The sequence below is a fragment of the Prionailurus bengalensis genome, chromosome B1, assembly GCF_016509475.1.
Source record: "Prionailurus bengalensis isolate Pbe53 chromosome B1, Fcat_Pben_1.1_paternal_pri, whole genome shotgun sequence".
Taxonomy (NCBI): Eukaryota; Metazoa; Chordata; class Mammalia; order Carnivora; family Felidae; genus Prionailurus; species Prionailurus bengalensis.
The window spans coordinates 187,296,637-187,320,187 of record NC_057344.1 but is presented as its reverse complement, the minus strand read 5'-3'; the positions used below and the strand labels follow the sequence as shown (position 1 = coordinate 187,320,187).

Below are 23,551 nucleotides of genomic sequence, written 5' to 3'. Positions count from 1 at the left end.
TTATCACACGGTGATATTCTGCAGCGAAATCCCACTCGCCACATCAACATTTGCTCTGAGCTCCATCTTAGAATAATGTAAGTATTCTCTGTGTGTACGGAACATATCACACATGTAATGGAGGGCAATTATCATTTCAATGAACTATTTATTAATAGAAGATGCCTTGTGTGCTTTGCTTAGATTTATTGATATGCTGCCCACTGTACGTTGTAGCCTGCAGCTACTTAGTTCATGGTCGTCAGCATCTCAGACAAGGAGCTCTGCGTTTCACATGGTCCTGGTTCTTCTGTGTGCTTTGCTCAACTTTATTTTACCATTATATCACCTAGAACATTAAACACCACGCTCGAGTTCTGTGTTAAATCACGATTGTTTCCTATTAAGTGTTCCAAGCTACCCATTTTTATTAACAGTTACTTTATTAAATCCTTAATAACATAGATAGAATAGTTAGTTAATTTGTGTGTTGAGCCATGGATGTTAATTTGTAAACATAATAACATACTGCAATCATTTGCATAATAGCATTTTAATCTTTTTAGTAAAAGCTGTAATTCCCCACAAAGTACACTGCAGCAGAAACTAAGTGACTATTGGTAATAATACAAAAGGCCTTAAAATTCTGATCCTATTATAGTGTTGGAACATACCCAAACTGCTTCCATAATCTCTGAAATGTTACTGTTCTCTGATTTAGGTGTCTGTGTCAAGAATAAAAATGAAGTATAACGGGTAGCAGTAGACGATTTCCTAAATGTAATTTAGTATTCACTAAGCACCAGCACTTTGCAAATAGCTCTGAGGCTTTCCTTCAAAGTTCAGAGCTCCAGCTCTGCATTTTGCGTGAGGAACACCAAGGAACTCACTCTAAACTCAGTTGTGCTGCAGACAGGGCTCCGAGAAATGGTGCTGATTTGGCACAAGGAAAGGCATCAGCCACCAAGGATTTGGCTACCGAGTTTCCTCCCTCCTCCCTGCCCTATCAGCCTGCTTGCAGCCCCTTGCACTGACTGCCTTCAAGCACACGTTTGGGAAAGAATGAAAATGGTTACAGGGAGAGTATTTAAGGAAGATACTTCTGGGGGGTGGGGGGGACAAGAAAGATTCTATAGGAGGCTTGGTCTCTAGAGCGAATTAACACCAATCACAAGACTGGCCAAAAAAAAAAAAAAAGAAAGCAAAAAGTAGTTGCTTCAAAGTCAGGCCAAGTCATTTTACGCAAGATCTGGTAACTCATTAACCCATTTGGCTGCAAACCCTGAATGAATAACTCGCAGTAGTAATAGAGATGGGCAGGTCTACAAGGTAATGGTGTTTAGAATCTCAGACTATGCAAATTATTCTATCACTTTGGAACAGAAAAGGCACAAAAGTATCTCCCATCATTGTTTTGGGACAAATGGCCTAACGGATAAGAAGCCATTTATCTTCATAAAATTTTGCCCTTGCCAAGAATAAGAGCGTGTATTTCATTGTGTATCTCTCTTCCCCCTTCCCTACCTCTCATCCTAGCTACTTGTAAGCCAGCATCTGTGGCAGGCTACAGGAAAATTTGGTATCCTGCTCTGCTTTCAAAACTATACTTCAGAGCACACAATCTTGGAAGTAGCCTCACAGGTGGGAAGAGAGAGAGAGAGAAAGAGAGAGAGAGAGAGAGAGAGAGAGAGAAAGAGAAAGAAAGAAAGAAAGAAAGAAAGAAAGAAAGAAAGAAAGAAAGAAAGAAAAGAGAAAGAAAGAAAGAAAGAAAGAAAGAAAGAAAGAAAGAAAAAAGAAAAGAAAGAGAGAAAGAAAGAAATAGAGAAAGAAAGAAAGAAAGAAAGAAAGAAAAGAAAAAGAAAGAAAGAAAGAAAGAAAAAAGAAAAGAAAAAGAAAGAGAGAGAGAAAGAAAGAAATAGAGAAAGAAAGAAAGAAAGAAAGAAAGAAAGAAAGAAAGAAAGAAAGAAAAGAAAGGGAAAGAAAAAAATGGTCCTTACAAAATTGTTTTACATTACAGGTAATTCATTTTATAAAACCCACAATAAAAGTTTTCATTGCTAAAAGAATAGGCATGTAATCATAGGGACAAATTAACCTTGTTAAAAACGTGAAGTCTAGGGTAGGGAACAGTAGAAGAACAATTTGGCTCTCTGTTTAACAACATGAGCTTTAAAGTTCATCTTTTTATCTGCTTTGTGTGTTGATCTCATTCAGAGGTGAGCCATCTGCTGGGCTGTGTCTCCACGATATCACATACAGACAGGGGGACATGGACAAATAGACACAACATATGTGTAAGGTTACTATACAAGCACACACCGTGGCTACACAAATAGCCAGTTTGTCCAATCCAGCACCCCGAATCTTGATTACTTTAACCAACACTAATATCCTTCAAGTAAATCTAAGAGGCCATGAGCCACTTTTTCCTGATTCCTCTCTAGGTTTACCTCCTTGTGAATGTGGGTCTCCACTTTTCTGGCCCCAAAGAAATCTGGGCAGAGTCATTTTTAGTTAAATTATCCACTTAAATGAATCCAGAAGATGGGGGAAACCTAAGCTATGCCCATAAAATGGCTCACCCACATCTGAGAACACCTAGAGTATCCGGCATGAAATAATTGGTCTCTACTCAAAAAAACACAAAATGGTACATTCTGCAATCATTGTGCCTAATTAAACATATAGATTCTCACTTTCCAAGTTGCAAATGGCTAAGGACTGGATCGACTTCCATGAAAAACAGCCGCCGACCTCGTCTCCTGTAACCACAACTTACATTAGCAAAAGCAGGCACCAGGAGAGTTAGTGATGGTGAAAGATGGTCATGTAACCAGCACCTGCAAGCGACTTGCCATTTACTAGTGGGGGGTGATGCCAGTTAGACATCACCGTGTGGGTCAGGACTCCTGAGCCCTATTTTTCCAGCGGTCAGCATAATGGCAGGGAGGAAATACGGTGATAAACCAGATGTTCCCAAGATAAGGCAGATGTTATCAAGGCAAGAAGTCTAAAATAGTCTCTAACTGAGGTGGGTAGATGACCACACACACACACACACACACACACACACACAACAACAACACTCTTTAGTCTCCCTCAAGCTAAGCCGACAGTAGAGGTTGAAAACAAAGCAGCACACAGGCTGGGTCAGATTGTTGCTTCCTGATTTGTGACTCTCCAAGATGAACATCTAACTGATTTATACCCAGAATTTGGAATTTTGTGGTAGATTACAAAGGCAAAGATAAGTACAACATAAATTTTTAAAATACTCCATAAGTCTCCATGAGTTTCAACATTTTTCAATGTTCTTATGTTACAGCCAATTATCTCCCCACTTAAACGGCTATTATTTTCTTCCTTGAAGTTGATGTTCTCCGTTAAGTGTCATTGCCAAGTGTGGCAAAAATCTGGTTGGGGGCTGTAAATTTCATTCAAATGACAAACATTTATTGATTGCAAATGGGAAATCCCAGAAATCTCAAAGAAGTGATTATTGTAAACTAATTTAGCGTCTCCAAATAACAAAGGGAAATTTATTCTCCTGATGATTAAATTAAGGTGAGGGTGCTCTGACGCATATTTTTTCATATTTTTTCTCTGTCGTTGTGTTAAAATTCCAAGAGGTTTGCCATTCATAGAAAAGTCTGTCTGACCACAGGCACAGTCAGGAGCAGGAATTCATTACCATGGAAGGCTGCAGAATTTCCTCCAAGGAGACAAGTGAAAAAAAGCAGACACCACATAAATTTGTGGATTGGGTTAAATATGTTCTGCCCCTGAGGCAGCAGAGAGATGGGGAACCCCTTTGTAAAATGACTCACAAGTCCGAAGAAGGTACTTCGGCTCCTAAAGGTGAGTAGAAACGTAACCAGGAAGCTCTCCGTGGAGTTCTGTTCCCTTTGGAGTATTTTTGAGTTAGCATTCTTTGCCACTTCCCTCTCTAACCTAACTCATATTCATCAGGGCTGATGGAATTTTCCTTCAAGGTGCTTCAAGTCTTTGTTCCCTGGACACCATCCCCTCTGCTGTCACCTTGTCCCTTCGCTGCACCTGCATTGCATGGTGTCGGAAATGCAGCAAGCCCTGCGGTCCAATTTCTTCTACTTTCTGCTCGTCCACAGCTCTTACGATTATCAGAATGAACACGCTGAAATCCCATCTCCATTATAGGGCTCTCCCGCTAGAAATCTTCATGGCACCCCAATCCCTACGATGTAAACCCTAAACATTCCCAACCGGGGTCCCGTGGACGGCCATAATTTTGTACCCACCCTAAATCCAAACCTACTCCTCCTCCTCCTACGTGCCTATCAGTATATATTTTACTTTGGGGGTATCACACTCCTCACTGTCATACCCCCTGTACGAAAACACTTCACTTTTATTCTCTGATTAGCCATGGTGAAGTTATTCTTTCTGCTTCCCTCCTCAGCTAGGATGGATACACACACACACACACACACACACACACGTATATATGCACACACACATATATAGAATATATAATATAATATTAATATGTAACCCCATGTACTTAAATATACATGCACACATATACATGAATATACAGTCTTACGTTATCTAATTGCTAAACTATAAACATATACATACATACATACATATGTGTATGCAGTCTTTCATTGTTTGCTAATTGCTGCGCATTTCTTCACTTGACATCCCAAATCAGGCTTGAGGTCCTTTAGGAAACAGATCCTTTCTGCTTTGTATGTAATCTTCACATGACCTAAGGCAGTTGACGCCATCAATAAATGTATGATGGTCCGTTCATTCATTATCTTGTAAATATTTTCAGTACTTACTTTCTGATGTTTGCTAACAAAACATCTAGAAAAGCTTCAGGGAACAAGACAAGCAAGTCCCCTGCTTCTAAAATGCTCACGATCACTTGAAGAGCCAAATTTTGATTGCTTTTTTTTTTTAACTCTTTCGTAAGTACATAGTATATGCCCATTTTAGAGACAAAAAGAATACAATTGAAAGTCACAAGAAGAAATATAAAATCATTTACATCCTCACCAGAATAATTAAGCATCCTCCAAAGCCTCCAATCATAATTCCCTTGTTAGCATGATAGGATACCTTAGGAACAGATAGCAGGAAACTACCCCCAGTTTGACTCCCACAAAAGTCCACAGTGTCAGACCTTACGCGGAGTCCCCGTAATCACCTGACATGAATGCTGGGTGCAGCTGTGAGCCCTTCTCTGCCCATTCGCAAAGGCAGGCCTCAGAACATATTATGAGTAATGACCTAGAGACAACTACATTCTCCCTTGCCGTGTTGTAAAGAACTCCAAGTAGCTGCATTCAGAAGTAAGAGACTAATGAATGAAAGATGCTCATTCAGTTGTATCAAGGAGGCACTGAAAGCAGATATTCAAATAAAGCAGGGACAAGGTGGCCCACGGTGACCCAGAAGGGCCAATGCGCTGTTTAAACTAATCCCGTGCCACCCATCCTTACACCATGCCATGCTGTAAAAGTACTCCTTTATTCGCCTCCTTCAAACAATGCACAAAGGCAAGAGAGGGAAGGAAGTTATGTTGCAATGTTCTGAAACATAAATCTTGCTACCAACCGGTCCAGAGACAGCATCCTGTTTTCCTGACACATGGATTAGATTCACAGGAGGCCGCACCTACAAACGCCTGTGTCCTGTTTTCTTCTAAGTGGCCTCTGAATAATACCTGGTCACCTGCATTTACACCTCCGACAGAGGTTGTGCAAGCAGAGACGGCTGTTTGTGTGTCCAATTTCTCAATCGACATGGACAACTGCGCGTTGCCCCCCCCCCCCCCCCCCGCCGGCTCTCACGGAGGAATTCACTCCTCCCCAAACCGTGACATTCAATGCCATTCTTCTCTTCTTCTAAAGTCCGATAAAAATTAAACTTAGATCCAAACGCACGGAAGAGGCCAAAGGAAGGAATTTCTACGCACTCGTGGGGTTTTAACATTCTGCTACACGATCTGCAAGCCACCCGGATCCCATCCGTATCGCTAAACACCCCTTGCTTTCTGCTTTGATTAGAATTCAGAAACCCTGTGGTCAGTTTCCACGTGCTGCTTGAGCCAGGGAAAGTGTTTCACTCCTGGTGCCTTATTTTATTCTGGGAATCTGAGGTAGATAATGCTTCGTATTGGTACATCAGAGGTGGCGGAAACCGTGACTGTTTGGCTTGCTCAAGTACAAGGACTTCACAAATGTGATGAGGCAGGGCTTTGAGAACTGGAAGAAAGTGAGCCCGGGGTAAAGTCCGCGGGGAGAGGCTTAAAGGCACAGGCTCCGGGAAGGGCTTCGGGGAGCCGCAGGAAGCTACACAAAGCCGTGGCCGTTCAAGGGTTACCGTGTTGTGCATGGACCAACCGCCCAGGGGAAGACACAATTTTTGAATTCCACCTGTACTCCGCACACACTTTTTCCTCCCCCTGTTATAGAAAAGATGTCTGAGTTTAACACTAGAGGGCAAAGAGTAGAGGCATGCTGGCTGTATGCAAATGCTCAGGAAGCCGCGGCCCTGGGTCACAGTATTGCCACATACGGCCTTACCCTTTGCACAGACAGAGAAGAATGAGTTTTGTGACATCAGAGAAAACGGTTACAGTTATCTAAATGGTCACTTCTGCTGTCACTGACAGAATTCCTGACATCTCAGTCCCGAGGCCCTGGGCATCTCCACAATTTTATATGGCTTCTGATTGTTTTTACATATTTTTTTGAATGTTTATTTTAGTTTTGAGAGAGAGAGAGACGGGGGGGGGGTGGAGAGAGAGAGAGAGAGCACGCGTGGGGGAGGTGCAGAGAGGGAGACCCAAAATCTGAAGCAAGCTCCAGGCCCTGCACTGTCAGCACAGAGCCCGATGCAGGGCTCGAACCCATAAACCGCGAGGTGGCGACCTGAGCTGAAGTTGGACACTTAACGGACTGAGCCACCCTGGCGCCCCAGCTTCTGATCCTTCATATCCTGTGTCTTAACTATGTAGTCTCTCTGAAACCTGACCAGTTCATCTTTAGTGTCTTACAAAAGGGAATTTCAGTGACTTTTTTTTTTTTTTAGGGTTTCTCAACCTCAGCACTATTATCCTCTGGGGCCAAACAGCTCCTTATTGTGGGAAGCTGTCCTGTGTGTGGTCTCTACCCACGAAACGCCAGGAGCGTCCTCCTGCCTTCGGTCCTAAAAAAAAAAAAAATCAAACACATCTCCAGACACTGCTAAACGTCCCTTGGGGGGCAAAATTGCTTTCGGTTGAGAGTCACTGGTTTAAAATGAGCTAATGAGAAATTAAATTAAATGAACCCTGTGTTTTAGAGCATTGAAAACAATTCTATCAGTGGTAGAAAGTTATACACAGAACCAAAAGAGGTGTCTTCGTGTAGATTAAAGCACCTATATATAACCAGTTGCTGAACCAAGTCTCCTCAAGGTACCGATGAGAAATGCCTCGTGCAGGTGCCACAACATGAAATATGGGGACACAAGGTCATGGGGAAGGGATTTTTTTTGAAACTAGCTCACCGGGGAGGCACTGACTCCCACGCCATGCCCCCCACCCCCACCTTTTAGTTATTCCCTGGCCATCACCTACAAAATGCATGGCAATCACCCAAAATGGAATACCGATTTTTAGATAAGAGGTCTATAGAGATGGACATTTTTTAAAGTACTGTTTATTTAATGCAGCATGACTTAAAACGGGCCTGTCGCCTGACAAGTGTACTGAATGAGGAATGTTCAATTTACCAGTTCTAACTAGCCAAGTCCTCACATGAACTTTCAAAGACCCGGCTGAGAAGCCTGGGAAATAGAACTAACCGCAGACCTTCAGTGCCTCTTCTCCCCAGCCCGGACTCCCCCATCTTAAGTCCTCATCCAAGACTCTGTTCAGACATATTAGAAACTCTCAGCCATGGACGGAACCTACAGCCACCTTGGCTCCCCAACTATTCCTGCTCCCATGTCAACCAACACTGAAAGGAACGAGTCTGTTCTATTTTTAAATATATTCAGCAAAGCAGCAGCTTGATATGTCTTTGTGAAGGATGGTTGTCACCCCACCTCACTGGTACTCTATTTTTATCACTGATATGGCCTTGGACATCACATCAATTTGGGGTTCAGATCCCTGGTCTTTATTTGTCAACTGTGTGATTTGGGGAAAATCACTTCACCTCTCTGAGACTCGGAGTCTGAGACTCACTTCACCTCTCTGAGACTCGACGGAAAACGGGAACGGTACTCATGGTACCTAAAAAATACGTTGTTTTAGGGATATGCGAGATGACACATACATAGCACAGGTGTCTCAAAAGCTTGGCCATTGCTGTTATCGCTATTACTGTTATTAACATTACTATAGTCACCGGTCATTTATCAGTCGACCCACATTTATTCAACACCTTCTGTGTGCTGGGGTGCTGGAAAAAAAAAACTCAGTAAATATTGTAAAATTGGTTTTCTTAATGACTCAATAAACATTTATTCGGTGCTTTTTATGCGCTGGGTGCTGGAAAAACTCAATAAATATTGTAAAATTGGCTTTCTTAATGACTTGAGATCTCAACCAAATACCCTGAAGTTTAAGGAATGGTTCTGCTGGTGGGATACAAAAGACATTTAAAGTGCTTCGCATGGGGCCTGGCACATATCAGGGAGAAGATGTTAGACAATGATGGGGGTGCTGGTAGTGGTGATATTGAAAACTAGTTGACTCAACAACCTTTATTCAGTTCATTTGCCAGACTGCTCAATGTTTGTCCCTCTAAGAAACCATTTCTTCTTAAGTAAATGAGTGCTGATCTTGTAAGAAAGAACTTCTTTTTTCAAAGTAACACTTTAATAGGAGTAGATTAACATTCCTTATTATAGGGTAGGCTTATAATAAGAGTCTGGAGCCTAGGAGGTAATTTTCCCTATTGAAAGGTAAGCGAATTTTTACTAATTTGTAAGTAAATATTAGAATAGCTGGGCTTAGACATTTCTATACTGTAGAGAAATCAGAGGTCTGATCAAAAAAATGACAATAACTGGGGCGCCTGGGTGGCGCAGTCGGTTAAGCGTCCGACTTCAGCCAGGTCACCATCTCGCGGTCCGTGAGTTCGAGCCCCGCGTCAGGCTCTGGGCTGATGGCTCGGAGCCTGGAGCCTGTTTCCGATTCTGTGTCTCCCTCTCTCTCTGCCCCTCCCCCGTTCATGCTCTGTCTCTCTCTGTCCCAAAAATAAATAAAAACGTTGAAAAAAAAATTAAAAAAAATGACAATAATAATAACTACCCACTAACTTTGTGAGACAAATAAAGGCAGACGTCTAATCTCCTGGATAAAAAAAAAAAATGCATTCTTTTACATTTCGCATTAATTTACATTAGGCACTTTTCTGTGGGAAATAGACAGGAACAAACAGGTTTAGACTCTTGTTCTTCTTTGTCCGGAAAGCTTTCACAACCCCTTAGTATTTCGACACAGAGTAATGCGCTCTGTTAGGGGCCCTTAGCCCCCCCAGATCTCAAAACAACAACAGCGAGTCCACTCATTTGCCAAACACTGTTCTTCCACGAAAGAGGAAGGGCCTACCTGTGATAAGAAGTCTTTTGATGACAGCAAAGTGAGAAGCCGATACGCTTTCAGGCCAATAATGATATGATGGCCCAAGCCACGTTCAATGAGAAATTAATTTTCGCCAAGGGATGATGCCCTTACCTCAAATATGTTTGAAGGCTCATTGTTGTACTGATTGGATATTATTTCTGATTGGTCACTGCACCACTTGAGTCCACCCAGAAAGCTGTCTGTATCCAAGTCGTTCACGTCTAGTTCAGAAAGGTCAAGTTCAGGAAGATCTGGGCAAAGAGGCTGGTCTTCACCAACCAGAGCAGCACACTGCAGGAGGCAGGGGGGAAAAAAAGCTTTCATTAACTGCAGGAATTTATTAAACTGCAATAGCATGTGATAGGAATTAAGTCTGGTTAATTCAACCACACCACCAAAGCTGGTTTCCAGGGTTTTAGCCACCAGGGAAAAAACATCCTAAATTCTTTTCCTGACTTTGCTCTCAATGGATACTTTGCCTGATCCATTCCACCCAAGATTCTACCTCCAAATTCATGGTAAATGCCATGTTTCCGTGAAGCCCTCTCTGATTCTTCCAGTTAGAAATCAAGTTAAAAAAGAAAAGAAATCAACTGGATTTGGACTTTTTTGATGGTTAGCACTGAACGAGTTTCAACTTTTTCAGTTGCATAGAGTTACCTCTACGCAAAAGTCTACTCTACCCTGGGAGTATAATCTCTTTGAGGGAAGGATACAAATTTGATTTTACCTTGGAATTGCCATCACACGTAATAAAAACAAAATAAACAATTGTTGAATGAAAACTAGCAGCATAAGAGCTCTACTAGGAAAACTTTCTCCATTCACGTTCCCTTTGACCATTATAATCCACATAATTCATTTAGCAACTAATGATGCAAGTCCTCTAACTTGTCTATGGTTCTCTTGAATTATTATTTAAATCTCGCAACTTGACTCTTCATGAGCCACAGCACTTCATCTTGAACAGGTCAAAAGCAAGTTCCTTGAGATAACGACAAAAGTCCTAGTTTTTCTGTATGATCTTTGCATCTTTTACAACGTTTAACTTGCAAGTCAAGTGTGGAGGGAGTGCATGTGAGTGGGATCGCTTGACATCTACGAAGGAAAAACCCCTATAGCGCCCCACAACCGTATTTTTTCTCATCATTTATGTATTCCTCACCTACGCTCTGAGTGAATTCAAAAGAAACTATTTTCCTTCGGAGTTTTTCAACGACTTCAACACAGCGAGAGGTTGAAAATAGCCCATACTGTGGCTGGGCTGCCTGTCAGCAAGGCTATGTCAGACTGGAAGAGTCATTCACTTCCTTGCACGGAGTAGGTGGTCTTTTCATTGTCCCACACTGTGGCTTTTTGAAGGAAGTGGCCCCCCCGTTATCAGAGAGGTGGTCTTCTCACCTCCAATCGGCAATCTGACTGCTGATTTCCTCACGGCATACTGTGCAGAACCCTGCAGAAGTTTCCTACTGCAGGGCTCCGGTGATACCAGAGCCAGAAGGACTTTATCCACCTGCAAGCCAAGGTGTCTAAATCAGAGCAGGTGCGCAGGCTGAAGTGGCACCCTCACGGCCCTGCCTTCCAAGGTCAGGAGAGATGCCGTGGAGTTGTTCACATCCAGGCAGCGGTTGGGCCTGAAGCTCAAGATTCTGCCTGACATTTAGGTTTTGAATCAAAGAAGTTTTATGCAGATTTTTTTTTTTTTTTTCCTCGAGCACCCCTGTCATCCCTGGCAGGCTACATTACACAGGTCATATGCAGCAGCACGATCGTAAGCACCACGCTGAGAAGAAGGTACTGGGTAATGGAGTCAGCAGTTGGTAAGGGGAGGCCGGGGGCAGCCTGAAGATGACTGTGATTCTTCCCTAAGACCACCAGGCCCCAGTCAGATCCCAGACTGCAGCCACGACGGTAACGCGAAAAGAAAGGGCAATCCTCTCCACCTGAACTCTTTCCTTATCATTCTATCGGTCGTTCCATTTTTTATTATCCGAGTTAGCCCAAAGTTGCAGATCGGTATACTTGACTAGGTTTATAAGCAGGCGGAGGCTGGGCCGCGGAGATTTTGTGCTGGTACAATGTTCGCGTTCTGTTATGGGCGTAACACTTCCCAGTCTCCATACTGGCCCACGCTGCTTATCCTCCAGGTACAAACACACAGTGTTAACTCTTCCCCAACATGATCGATTCAGAGACAAGGGTAACTTTTTCAATGGTGCAAACCCCACCAGGGCTTCATTGAGGGACAGTCCTTACACAAGAAAGAAGCAGCATGAACAACAGAAACAGCAACAAAAAATAAAATGAAGGTGGAAAACACAGGAGGTGTCCATCTGGCTTAAGTTCCTGTCGTGGAGAACATAACGTAGAAGCCAAGCTTCGGCATGCCGGCGTGTCCCATCGACTGGCGAACAACTTCTTGCTGTCTCTCCCCTCAACTGCCTTCTCTAAGCATGGCTGGCTCAACACCCTTCACCCTTGCAGGTACGTGCATTTTTAAGTGCCTTCTGAAAAACCATGAAAAAGACCAGATCGGTTTCTGGCATTTTACTACGCTGTCATTCACGCATTCCTTTCCTCCCTTTTCTCTTTCCGTCCCATTTTTGCTCTTACGTTGTGGTCGGAAATGTGCGTGTGCCCTGGCCAATGTGGACATGCTAGCAAAATCAGTGTTTCTGAATGGGGCGTTATCCCGATACTCTAGAACACATTAGTGATAGCAGGTGTCCCTGTTATTAACTTGTATTTGGCCTTTGGATGCTGCCAGACTTAACAGTCCGAGCCCTGTAACTGTCCTCCTCTGACATGCTGATATTTACTGCTTCCCTATACATCTGTAACAGGTGTCTTTCTTGCAGTTACAGAGACACACTCTCCTGCCTCTTTGCAACTATGACAGCTATTTCACAACCGTAGCCTTAATTTTATAATGAGATTTAAGAGGATAAAGCAGTCACTAAACACAAAAGGCTAATTATTGTACGTTTTTTCACCCCAACAGACTTTTCCCTTAGTTAAGGAGCAGACAATAAATTAGCTTAACTGCACTGATGATAATGAATCATCATAATTAAGTATAATTCTCCATTAACCTTTTGGAGGTTTTTGTGCCATTGATGGTAAATTTTAAAGAGAGAGAGAAGAAAGAGTGGACTTGGCCACATTAATTATATTAAGGAAAAAAGAATTCTTACTTCTTAGAAAAAAATTAGTGAGGACAGGGAAAAGGGAGTAGGGCGGGCGGGGGGAGGGGGGGCAGGCAGTAAAGAATGACAGTCTTAGTGGAGGGTATGTCATGTGAACTGTCTCTATCAATCTTGGTAACCTTATTGTACATCGCCTTCATTAAACTGTAAAACACTAGGGACTCTGAGTAGCTACAGCGATATAGGCCTTTATGAACCACTGTGCTGTCCTGTCATTACGTGCAAAAGGGCCTAATACGTTTTAGGGTGACAGCAAACATTAACGATTCCAAAAATGAAAACTGCCTATGCTACCTGCTGCTCGTAACACGTTAGGCTGGCCGAGGTGGTTCCCAGAGCTGCGGCCGCCAAGGCACAGCTTCTCGCAGCTCGCTGCCTCCAGTGCAACAGAGAGGCGACTGGCCAGTCTCCGCCGACGACTCAATCCACGGCTGGACGCTGAGCCCGGGAACTCACCTCCTTCAGAAGAACATAAAAGGGCCACTGTTCTAAACGGTCCGGACGCTGACTTGAAAACGACTCCAGGAATTCCAGTGATGAAAAGAAATCCTCCATATTTCCAGATCAACTCCCAACAGCATCCAGAATAATGCGTGATGGAAAAATGAAACTACAGCAGCTGAGAGACCCACACTGCCAGCCAGCCAGCCAGCCAGCCAGCCACAGGACGCTCCGGCTGCTCCAAGACACTTGGGACTTTGAAGCCACTTAGAACCCTGACTCCTAATAGCGACAGCACGTATGAATTAGCCCTATCCAGTCCACCTTACCGAGAAATCACAACAAGATAAGGACAGTCAGGATCCGCAAGTACCAGCTGCCAAGGCAGGAGAGGGCAACCCGAGCCAACATGTGCAAACCCGGTAAAGAGTTAAGCAGCCAGGGCATGCCTCGCTAGATAGGAGAAATGCATTCGCGGACGGCCCGGCCAAATCATTTTCACTTTAGATGTGTATCGCCACACCACATGGACATCTTATTTAATCAAATCACGTGTGGCTCTCGATCCTCCCCCTCACCCTACGTGCCCTCGGCTGCCCAGAGGGAGCCCTAGCAGTCCTCTGCCGGAGTCATTGTTAGCTGCTCCGGTCCCCCGTGCAATGCAATTGGGCTACATCTCGCTGCAGTCCGCAGAAAGTTTCGCTTCTTTCCCAAGTTGCCCAAACTTTCCGAGAACATTCCATTGTGTTGAATGCAAACATGCCGCGGCCCTCCTTCCCCCCGCTAGTCACTGTAGGCTCCAGAGATTATGAGGAAACGGCTTGCTTTTCTCCCCCTATATGAATTGTGGCCAGGAGAGACTGTGGAATTGATGTATTGCCGTCTATTTTTACACAAGCAGCGAGCAGCCCCACACACAGCCCTGCATAAACTCCTCTCTCCGGCTTCAGGCAGCTCTCCGTGGTACAGAGAGATTTAACCATTGGCTTCCCTGCCACCGACGCTAATGCAAAACCTTGCATCGTAAGGCGTATGTACATAGTTTTTTATTTGCTGACCAGATCTTTCAACCACATATAGCTGTTTTAAAGGGATCAGCTCCCTTGGTTTGTGGTGCTGTGGGGAAAGCAATCTAAAATAGCCTAGCAGGATTATTTAGGATTTTGTGAGTTCTCTGTCTGATGAACAGAGAGAGAGGGGAAAAAGAGAAAAAAAAAATCCGGACTAGAGTCAAAACTGACTATATTTGAGCACATCCATTTTAATATTTTTATCTTCATCTTATTATAAATAGAAATGGCATTTTTCCAACCGGGCCACTAAACACCACTGGAAAGACTTCAGCTTCTGATTCATATCAATATCTTAGAGCATAAATATTGCATATGAGTAGAAACAGAGCCAAAGGCACATGGAAAGAGTTTCCAACTGCAACAGATATGGGTGACAGCAGCTAAGCTTTGATTTGCTCAAGGCATCTCAGAGCCACCTTAAAATAGCAAAGTTATTGGAGTTAAGATAAGATTGAGATTCCCTTCCAAAAGCTCCTGCCCGGGATACTTTCCTGCCTCCTCTCCTTGTCCAAGCCCTCCCCCCCCCCCCCCCCCCCCCCCCCCCCCCCCCCCCCGTTACAGGAATAATTGCATCGGGAGGGAAGCTTCAGTCCTGGCTGCAGTGCCGAGCCCAGCCCCAGCTCACCTCGATGTCACTCCATACAGAGTCCTGGTTGCACATGTCCCACGCCATCCAGCTCCTGAATGACGCCAGTCAAGCTTTTTCAACTCCAATCCACAGTGACACAGAGCACACACTCATGCAGGCAACCAGCCCCTTACTGAGAGTGAACTGAAGGCACCTGTCTTACTACAGTCCCCAGTCACATGACAAAGCTATTAAAAAGTAGGCTGGGCTGTCACTCACCCAGCCTCCCTTCTCCTGTGCAGCTTGCTGCTCAAACTCGTGACGTCACTCAAAGGCAGCCTTCTGCCTCAGTGAAGTAACGCTTAAAAAAAAAAAAAAAAAAACGGAAAGAAGAAAGAAAGAAAGGAAACACTTGGACTTTTGGAGGCTTCAAGCATCATGCTGTGATTAAAGCCAGCTTTGAATGCCACAGACTCTAAACGGAGTCCTGGCCATATAATAACTAAAATCCCCTGCAATCTTTTTTTAATTTATTTTCCTTCCAAAACAAGCAAGTGGCAAAGCTCCCTGTTTCATCACAGAGTAACTATACTCTTAGCTAAAATGTGCACTCCCCAAGGATTCAAATACTAAGACCTCCAGTGGACTCCAGCTCGGTTTGGGACTAAAGCAAGAGCTTATCACATGATGCATTTTTATGAGACATTTTCTAATTGGGGGAAGTGTTTGAAAGCAGAGAATGGGGCAGGCATTTTTTTTTTTTTTTGCTTGTTTAATCAACAAAATAGTCTGTATTTGTTAAGGTATAAACAAACTCCTCTACCCAGGAATCTGCTGTCCCCGTGGCGGTAGGGAACACCAGCTCACAAAGTGTTACTGCAATTTGCTTTGCTCCTTATAAGGAGAACAACGAACAAAATACCACCCTTTCAGGTCCTTTCTAATTATTTCCATTTCTCTCATAGGCTCCCACAAAACAAGTGTTAGTAAATACAGTTGCTGCCGCTGTGCTCAGATCAGCTGAGTTTCCCGGCTGCCTTTTTTTTCATACGTGTACCATTTCCACCCCAGCCGCCTTAGGGTGCCTTTTTGAATAAACACTGGATTCCAACCCAAGTGCCTGAGCTGTGCAGTTTGCATTTGAGACCAAGAATGTCCGTGGAGTAAGGGAAAAATACTGACACGCTATTAGCAGAAATATTCATTTCTTGAGCTTTTTAATTTTTTTTTTCCAGCCTCTACCCTGAGACAATGAAGGCTAATGCAGGTGCACTGTTTTATGATGACATACATATTGAATACATAACAAACTCAAGTCACTGGGGATCGCCGAGAAACACTTCCCATAACACTACAGTGGTCTGATTTAACCCTTCCAAGTTCCAGGGAAATGTACATGTGTATCTAAATTTGTGAATACATATGTTTTTAATAAAATTTTCAACCCAATATACTTTAAAATCAGTTCAATTCTTTTACTTGATAATAACTTCTCTGGAAAAAAAAATCCCCCAGGTATCTAAAAATAATTTTAAAGCACTATTAATTTAATCTCCTGTTCCACTAAGGTTAATTTAATGGGTTCTCTCTTGTCCATCTCTTTCTAAAGAAAAAAAAATGGTGATTCTCCCTGACACATTTTAACTGTAAAGTGGCACCGATATTAAAGGTGAAAGGAAGACAAATCAAACAAACAAAAATCAAACTGTCTCTTCTTTCAGACCACACATGTTATAAGGTATTTTTCTACTCTGATATCTGCAACAAGTTGCCAGTAAATTCCTGAAAAATGTGATGAAATTGACAGTTTGTCATTACTGGACATAAAAAGATGGCCCAGAGCTTTGACATTTTAAGTTAGCTGAGTACATTTCACCGGCACATTTTCCCTCTTACAAATAGCGGAAAATTACTGTAGTTTTAATTTCCTAAATCAAGAAAGAACAGGAAAATACAACCTCGGGAAGGCTTTTATACATGCAATTAGTGGCATTACTCTGCACTCCCCACAAAGAAACACTAATTTTCTTCCCAATTATATTCTGATTTAATGTAAAACTGCAGTAAATTATTAAAATTCAGGGCAAAGGTCATTGGCTCTACCCTCAACACAGCCAACTGTGAAATAAGAGTGGTCAGTTGACCAATAAGAGTTGATGTTTATTAATTATTATCAGGTGATCCCCGTGGTGATTTTTTTCTGATACTCTTAACTGTCTTTATCAAAGGTTAGGCATCCATCATGCATATCTTTATAAGCATATAAATGTATATACATATATTTTTTTAAATTCTGTTCACACATTTTAAAGAAGTTCTCTGCACTGGAACATTTTGTATGATTGTTTTTGATATTGTGACCTGCCCACAGTGTGGTGTTGGGGTTTTCTTACTTGTTTTCTTACCACCTAATTCTACTTTTTCTTAATCCAATCAGCACACTCACTAAAACTACAGTGGTTTTTATATACATTTTCTTCTCCCTTCACCATCACAATGAGGGGGAGTTAAGAGTCAAAACACTGACGTGATTTATAAGCTACAGCACAGGGCATATTTCCCCTCAAGTTTCTATGACGGGACAATTCCAAACTTAAATTGATCCTTGGGACAAATTAGAGTAACTTTCACTATTCTTTTTTTTTTTTTAATCTCAAAGTTACAACTCGAACGAGAGGGATATTTGAGAGGTCTTATAATTTGGTTAATTAGCTCTGCAGATTTTAAAAATTCTCTTCTGTCCAGTTTTTTCTTTTCTCAGGAGAACATAAACTGTTAGTTCCTCACCAACTTAGCTCTTTTCTGGCTTCCCAGGCAGTGTCTATATTTAATTCTTTCTCTGTCTTGACTGTTTTTCTCTTCCTCTCTCCCTGCGGCCCTCATACCTCTCCATCAGCTCTGCCTCTAAGATTTCCAAATGTTTGTTTTCAATCAGCAAGGATCTATTGAAATCTGACTGTGTCCACAGCAACGTATTGTAAGGACTACCAAGAAGGCAGAGGACATGGACACAAGGGAGGTGACAATTTTAGGGGGATGACAGCCCTTAAAAATGAAAAATAATTTGTTATGAAAAAAAAAAAACAATGCAACTTTGCCCAATACCAGGATTCCTCTTCTCCTCAAAACACACCCTTTTTAGGTACAAGGTCCTTCCACTAACCATTACAATTCACACCCAAATCAACCCCACTTTGTCCCAACAATAGAAAGAGGTATTTATTAACATCTGTTGAGAGCCCATAATGTTCCATATCTTCACAGAACCTAGATTCCACCCCAGTGGAATTTCTCCCCTCACTAGCTCTGTTAACGTTTCCCAAGACTCCAACATTAGCGAAGGCAAGAGATCTAGCCTCAGTTGATAACAAGAGAGAAAATAAACCTTCGAGATAATTCCATTCCGTAACAAAAATATTACACAAAGCATGTAACATTTCCCCACCACTGCCCCAAACTATAGGCTTTTCCCACCCTCTCCGCTTCAGACAATTATCACTTCAAAACTAAATAAACACAATCAAACTCAAACACCCAAGTAGACAGCAGCAAAGACAATTTGTTTTAACATCATTATTGCAAATAGGTGAGAACTCAGAAGTAAAGAGCTACTAGTATAAAATATCTTTGTCCCATTGTTTTTTTATAAACTTAAATAGAGATGTGAGGACAAATTAAAGGCTGAAACTTAAAAAGAAACCTGGAAAAGAAAATATATATAGCAGGGCTGACATGAGCTTGACATTAAGATCAGCATTTTATATAGCATATTTCAATCAATTTTGGTCCTCAAAGCTACTCAATAAAGATTATCTTGTACTCATTTTATAACTGAGAAAAAATATAAAAAGAAAAAAAGCAAGGGTTTAGAGAGCAGCTGAAAATGGCATATAGATCCCTGAAAACCCTTCTAGGAAGGACTGAAGTTTCATACATAAGAATAATATTCATTCCCAAGTTAAAACACCAGCAAAGACCCCGGAGGTAACTTTATATCCGAGAGAGTGTCTACATAGCTGGAAACTAACATTCCTGGGAATGCTGCCTGCCTAGAGCATTCTTCCAGAAAAGGAAAGGGATCTGCCCAGAATTGCTAATGTTTTTAAAGTTAATCATTGCTAACAGGCATTCAATTGCTTGCTTTTAATTCCTAGAGGGGCTGATTGATTCTGATACCCCATGTCAGTTTCTGAGCACATGCTCTGAGCCTCTGGGACATGTGTGAAGCTGGGGCCACGCAGGGCACCAAAGTTGGTGGCAGAGCAGGGTATATCAAACACCTCTAGCCCACAAACACTCTCAAATCAAATCTTACTTTGTTCTGCCATGATGATGTCAGTGTGAACAAAGCACCTTGGGGGAAACAAACAGAAGAAAAGTCACTGCATGGCTTTAACGCTTCCTTGAATTCATTTGTTTATTTTTTTAAATAAACTGAAGGCAATAGACAACCTTGGCAACACAACTTTTATCCCCAATAAAACCTTCTGCAGAACAGTTCTGTGCAACTGAGTCAGCCTGTATTTTAACACAGACCTCAGAATCTGCTCCTGCCGTTTTTCACATTAAAGCCAAAAAAAAAAAAAAAAAAGTGAAAATTAATTTGGGCTGCAGTCAGTCAGTTGGACTAAGCTAAACATAAAGTAAAAAGTATACTTATTAGGTGTCAAGATAAGAAATAATAAAAGGATGGTTAAAATCTGCTTTTGTCTGATATTTAATTCTGTCGTATTTGTGCATCTACAGACATTTTCATTTACCTTAATTATTTCAAGTTAATGCATCTATAATGCAGGGAGTTATTGGTTATATAAATAAGAAATGCTCCATAGGATTATTTAGCAATATTTTTTTTTACTGAAATTGAAAATAAAGCACATTGTATTTTATTAAATTTGGCACTATTGAAAAATATAAAGAGCCACTAAACCTCAGTAATGTAATAGTTCGCTGAAGAAGATATTTTTATTCCCTAAGGAACTTAGTGAAGGGCCTGAGAAAACTGAGGTACACAAATTACTAAATTGAAAAAAAAACCTCTTCGTCGAATAGTTCTGCCTGGTACTTTTTTCTAGAGCTTGGGTCCTAATGAGCTTAACTTTTCTTGACTTTAGTAAAGTAAATTGTATTTTTCAATTAGTCTCAAAATGGAAGCATGAAATAGGTGAAGAGTTTTCTTTCTTTCTTTCTTTCTTTCTTTCTTTCTTTCTTTCTTTCCTTCTTTCTTTCCTTCTTTCTCTTTCCTCCCTCCCTCCTTTATTTTTCTTCCTTCCTTCCTTCCTTCCTTCCTTTCTTTCTCTCTCTCTCTTTCTTTAACTCCCATCACTAAGTCTCAGAAAGGTTTGGTGATTTTGCTTTTGTTTCTGTTGTAGATTTTTCCAGTGCTTTGATATTTGAATTTAATTCCAGCAGAGCTAATATCTATCCTGAAAATGTGGGAAGGCAGAAAGGGAATAAATTCCTATCTTAAGAAGCAATTAGCTTCAGGTCTAAGCTGAATTTTATGATGACTTAAATAAAATCTTACCTTATATTTGCTAGCCCCAACAGACACAGGATTTTTGAGAAAACTTTCTTAACCAAGAAGAACACTTCACTAAGATTGACCTCTGCATTTAGCAGCTCAATCAAAAATAGATGTCAAATACTACTGGTAGGATTACAAATGGGTACAAGTGTTTCTAGAGGACAAGTAGGCAATACGTATCAAAAGTGTTAAAAATAGGCATCCCCATAAACCCAGAAATTCTACTTCTGGAAATTCATCTTAAGGAATTCATCTTAAGGGCACAACAAGGGGATGTGTGCAAAGATTTTTGGTGTGAGGAGACCCAATACTATATTATTTGTATATGAATATACACAAATAAAATACTTGAAAACTTGAAGGCTAGGTAAATGAGTGATAGTAATAGTCTAGTTAAATAAATTATAAAGCATTTTATATGTGTGTGTGTCTGTGTATATACACATATATATTCATATATATATTCATATGTTTACATATTCATTATATATGTATATTCAACGCTAACATTAAAATCTATTGCAAAATACATTTAATGGCAAGTAAGAAAATGTTCAAAATACACTAAGGTTTAAAATTACGTTTGAAAAGACTATAGTCAAAACAAATTTACATGCCAATGTATCTACTCAAAGAAAAGAAGAAAGGACTGGGAGAACATATGGCAAGGTGTTAATAGTGGCTGATGATATTATAAGTCCTTTTTAATTTTCTTTCCGTGTGTGTATGTTTTTCTGTAATTTTTAAATTTTCTGTGATGAACATGTATAACTTTTGTATTCAAAATAGAAAGTATTCCTTTTTCAAGGAAATCTAGAGGTTCAGGCATATAGCTGTGCCCTCTTAACGTACAGGGAATATAGCAAACAGAAATGGCCCCTGGCATCCAACGGAAGTCTCAAATATTCATCACCTGTTTACAAGGAAGCCATTTCTGTCTATCGTACCGAGTGTAGCCCACACTCCACTCAGAACAAAGCCTCCTGAGTAACTGGGAGCAGTTACTCCTCAGCATTCTGAGAAACCCTCTGAGCCCTGAGCTATAGGTTGAGGAAAGCTATCAAGTCTTAGTAGCTTGCCTCAGAGGTGGGCCCAAACCCCTGGCCCCAAGATCCCCCTGGCATTTTCACTTTGTTTCTCGATTTGAAATTTCATCAGTTCAGTTTAACAAACTCTCCGTTCAAAACTGTAATTATTCTTGGTAGGGTAAAGGAGATTTCAGTTACTTATACAAAAGCATCTATTTGTTAGCCATATTTTTCCTTCCTTTCTAGCATCTAACAGAGTTCAGAAGCACATACCAAGAAAAAGACTAGTAAATGTCTTCAGAATGGTGTGACTATAAACTATTAAGAAGATTTCTCAGGAAGAGATTTTAGCACCTGGGAACAGGAAGGGGCCGTCCTGGCAGGTTTGGGAAGAGTTGATGTAGACGTGACTTCTTCCCAAGACAACTGAAGTGGACAGGATGAGGAAAATGCCGTCCAAGTTTCAAACCAGTGACTTGCAAGTGAACTTCTGGGACGCCACCTGTTCCCAAATGTGTCGCCACTGTGCAGGCTCTCATGTGGTGCAGCGCTTTTCTTGGGCAGGAAGCTCCTTCTGGACCCTCCAAGTATCCCGGAGGAGAGGTTGACCCATTCTCTTTCCCCAGGAAGGCTCACTATCCTCACAGGAATGAAGGCTCTTACTATTAGCCCCTTGGAGTTAGTGTTCTCACAGTTTCATGGGCCTTTCCTGCAAATCACTCTTCCCACACTTGGGTGATCATTATTTTGACTATTAAGAATTTTCGTGGGAAAAGGGGTAATGAGGCTGGAACCAAGGCCAAGTTCATGAGATTTGTAGTCACGGGAATAAAAGGCACAGCAAAAGGAATATAGTCGATGGTATTATAGTAGCCTTGGATGGTGACAGATGGTAGCTACGCTTGTGATGAGCATAGCATAATATTTAAACTTGTCGAATCACTGTGTTGCACACGTGAAACTAATGTAACATTGTGTGTCAACTATACTCAAATTAATATATATATATATATATATATATATATATATTTTAAAGGGATTACATTTGGCTCAAGTCTATCCGAGAAGTAGAGGTAGAGGAACTTTGTGGATCTTGATTCAGTCCAAGATGGAAGGAAAGGGATGATGGAAGAACATGGGTCCTCACTCAGCTGTGTCACTAGCCCACAGTTCAGCTTTGGGCAGTTCACTTAATGTCTCTGAGCCTCGCTCAAAGGAGATGGCCAGATTCAAACACATCTCAGATCCCTGCCACCTCTCAGACGCAAGGATATGCCTGCCTTGACAGAGGCAGAGACAGGCAACCTGGAAAGACCTCTTCGCACAGAGTAAATCCAAATGTTTCACTGCACAAAGGCAAGAATTTAGAAAGCGTGTGCAAAGTAGAGTAGGAAGCTGGTTTTCAACTTTGTTGAAAGAGCACAGCTTCATCGCTTCCCTTGCAATATAGGTATTTAACTTCCTAACCATTCTAGAAAAGGAATATACTACTTTCACACATACTGACTATGCGAAATCTGGCTTCTACAGGCCTGAGTTTCTTACAAAGCCCAGCAGTTGCCCCAGAGAAACGGCAAGTTTTCGTCTTGTTTGTCATTAATGCTATTAAGTGGCATAAGTCGTGTGTGAGACCAAGTTCCTACTCGCACAATAAAAATGAAAACCACACACCTCGCGTGATAGCGACTATTGACTATGCCTGCATAGAGATGCCATTTGACATACTAACATGCAATTTGGTTTTACAACAGGGATTAAAAGACATTACCAGGAGAGAGAGGATTTGGAAAAGAGGAAGGATCCCGAACTTAAGGTTTTGTAAAGAGGAATAAGGTCTACAGCGTCTAGGGAAATAAAAACTTAGAGTAACCCTCTTGCCTCCTAATCCTGGAATGCTCCCCCACCACTGCACTCCCCCTTGCCCAGCTTAAATGAAGGATTCATTATATTTGGTCAAAGGAGACCTTACCCCTTTTTAATTTGAGGGAAATTACCTGAGATATTACGGCAGGGTATGGAAAGAGAAGAGGCCGTGTGCCTAAAATGTTCTATTATGGCATTATTAGCAAATGTACTAAACCAAGGCTGTATCACAGGTTGGTTGATGTATCCTTGGGAG

At 41.7% G+C, this 23,551-nt stretch overlaps 1 protein-coding gene across 3 annotated transcripts in view; it reads right to left on the bottom strand.

The window, feature by feature from the left end:
• The window catches only part of PPARGC1A (PPARG coactivator 1 alpha), a 462,659-nt gene that overhangs the window by 86,287 nt on the left and 352,821 nt on the right, over positions 1-23,551 (bottom strand). For 2 of the 3 annotated variants that reach the window (XM_043572869.1, XM_043572871.1), the window contains exons 1-2: positions 14,935-15,082; positions 9,701-9,880 (exon numbers count right to left, since the gene is read on the bottom strand). In XM_043572869.1, coding sequence (XP_043428804.1) covers positions 9,701-9,880; positions 14,935-14,982 — 228 coding nt within the window. In that variant the 5' untranslated portion in view covers positions 14,983-15,082. Of the gene's footprint in view, positions 1-9,700; positions 9,881-14,934; positions 15,083-23,551 lie in introns of those variants that run through there. The other variant, XM_043572870.1, reaches the window with a different exon arrangement.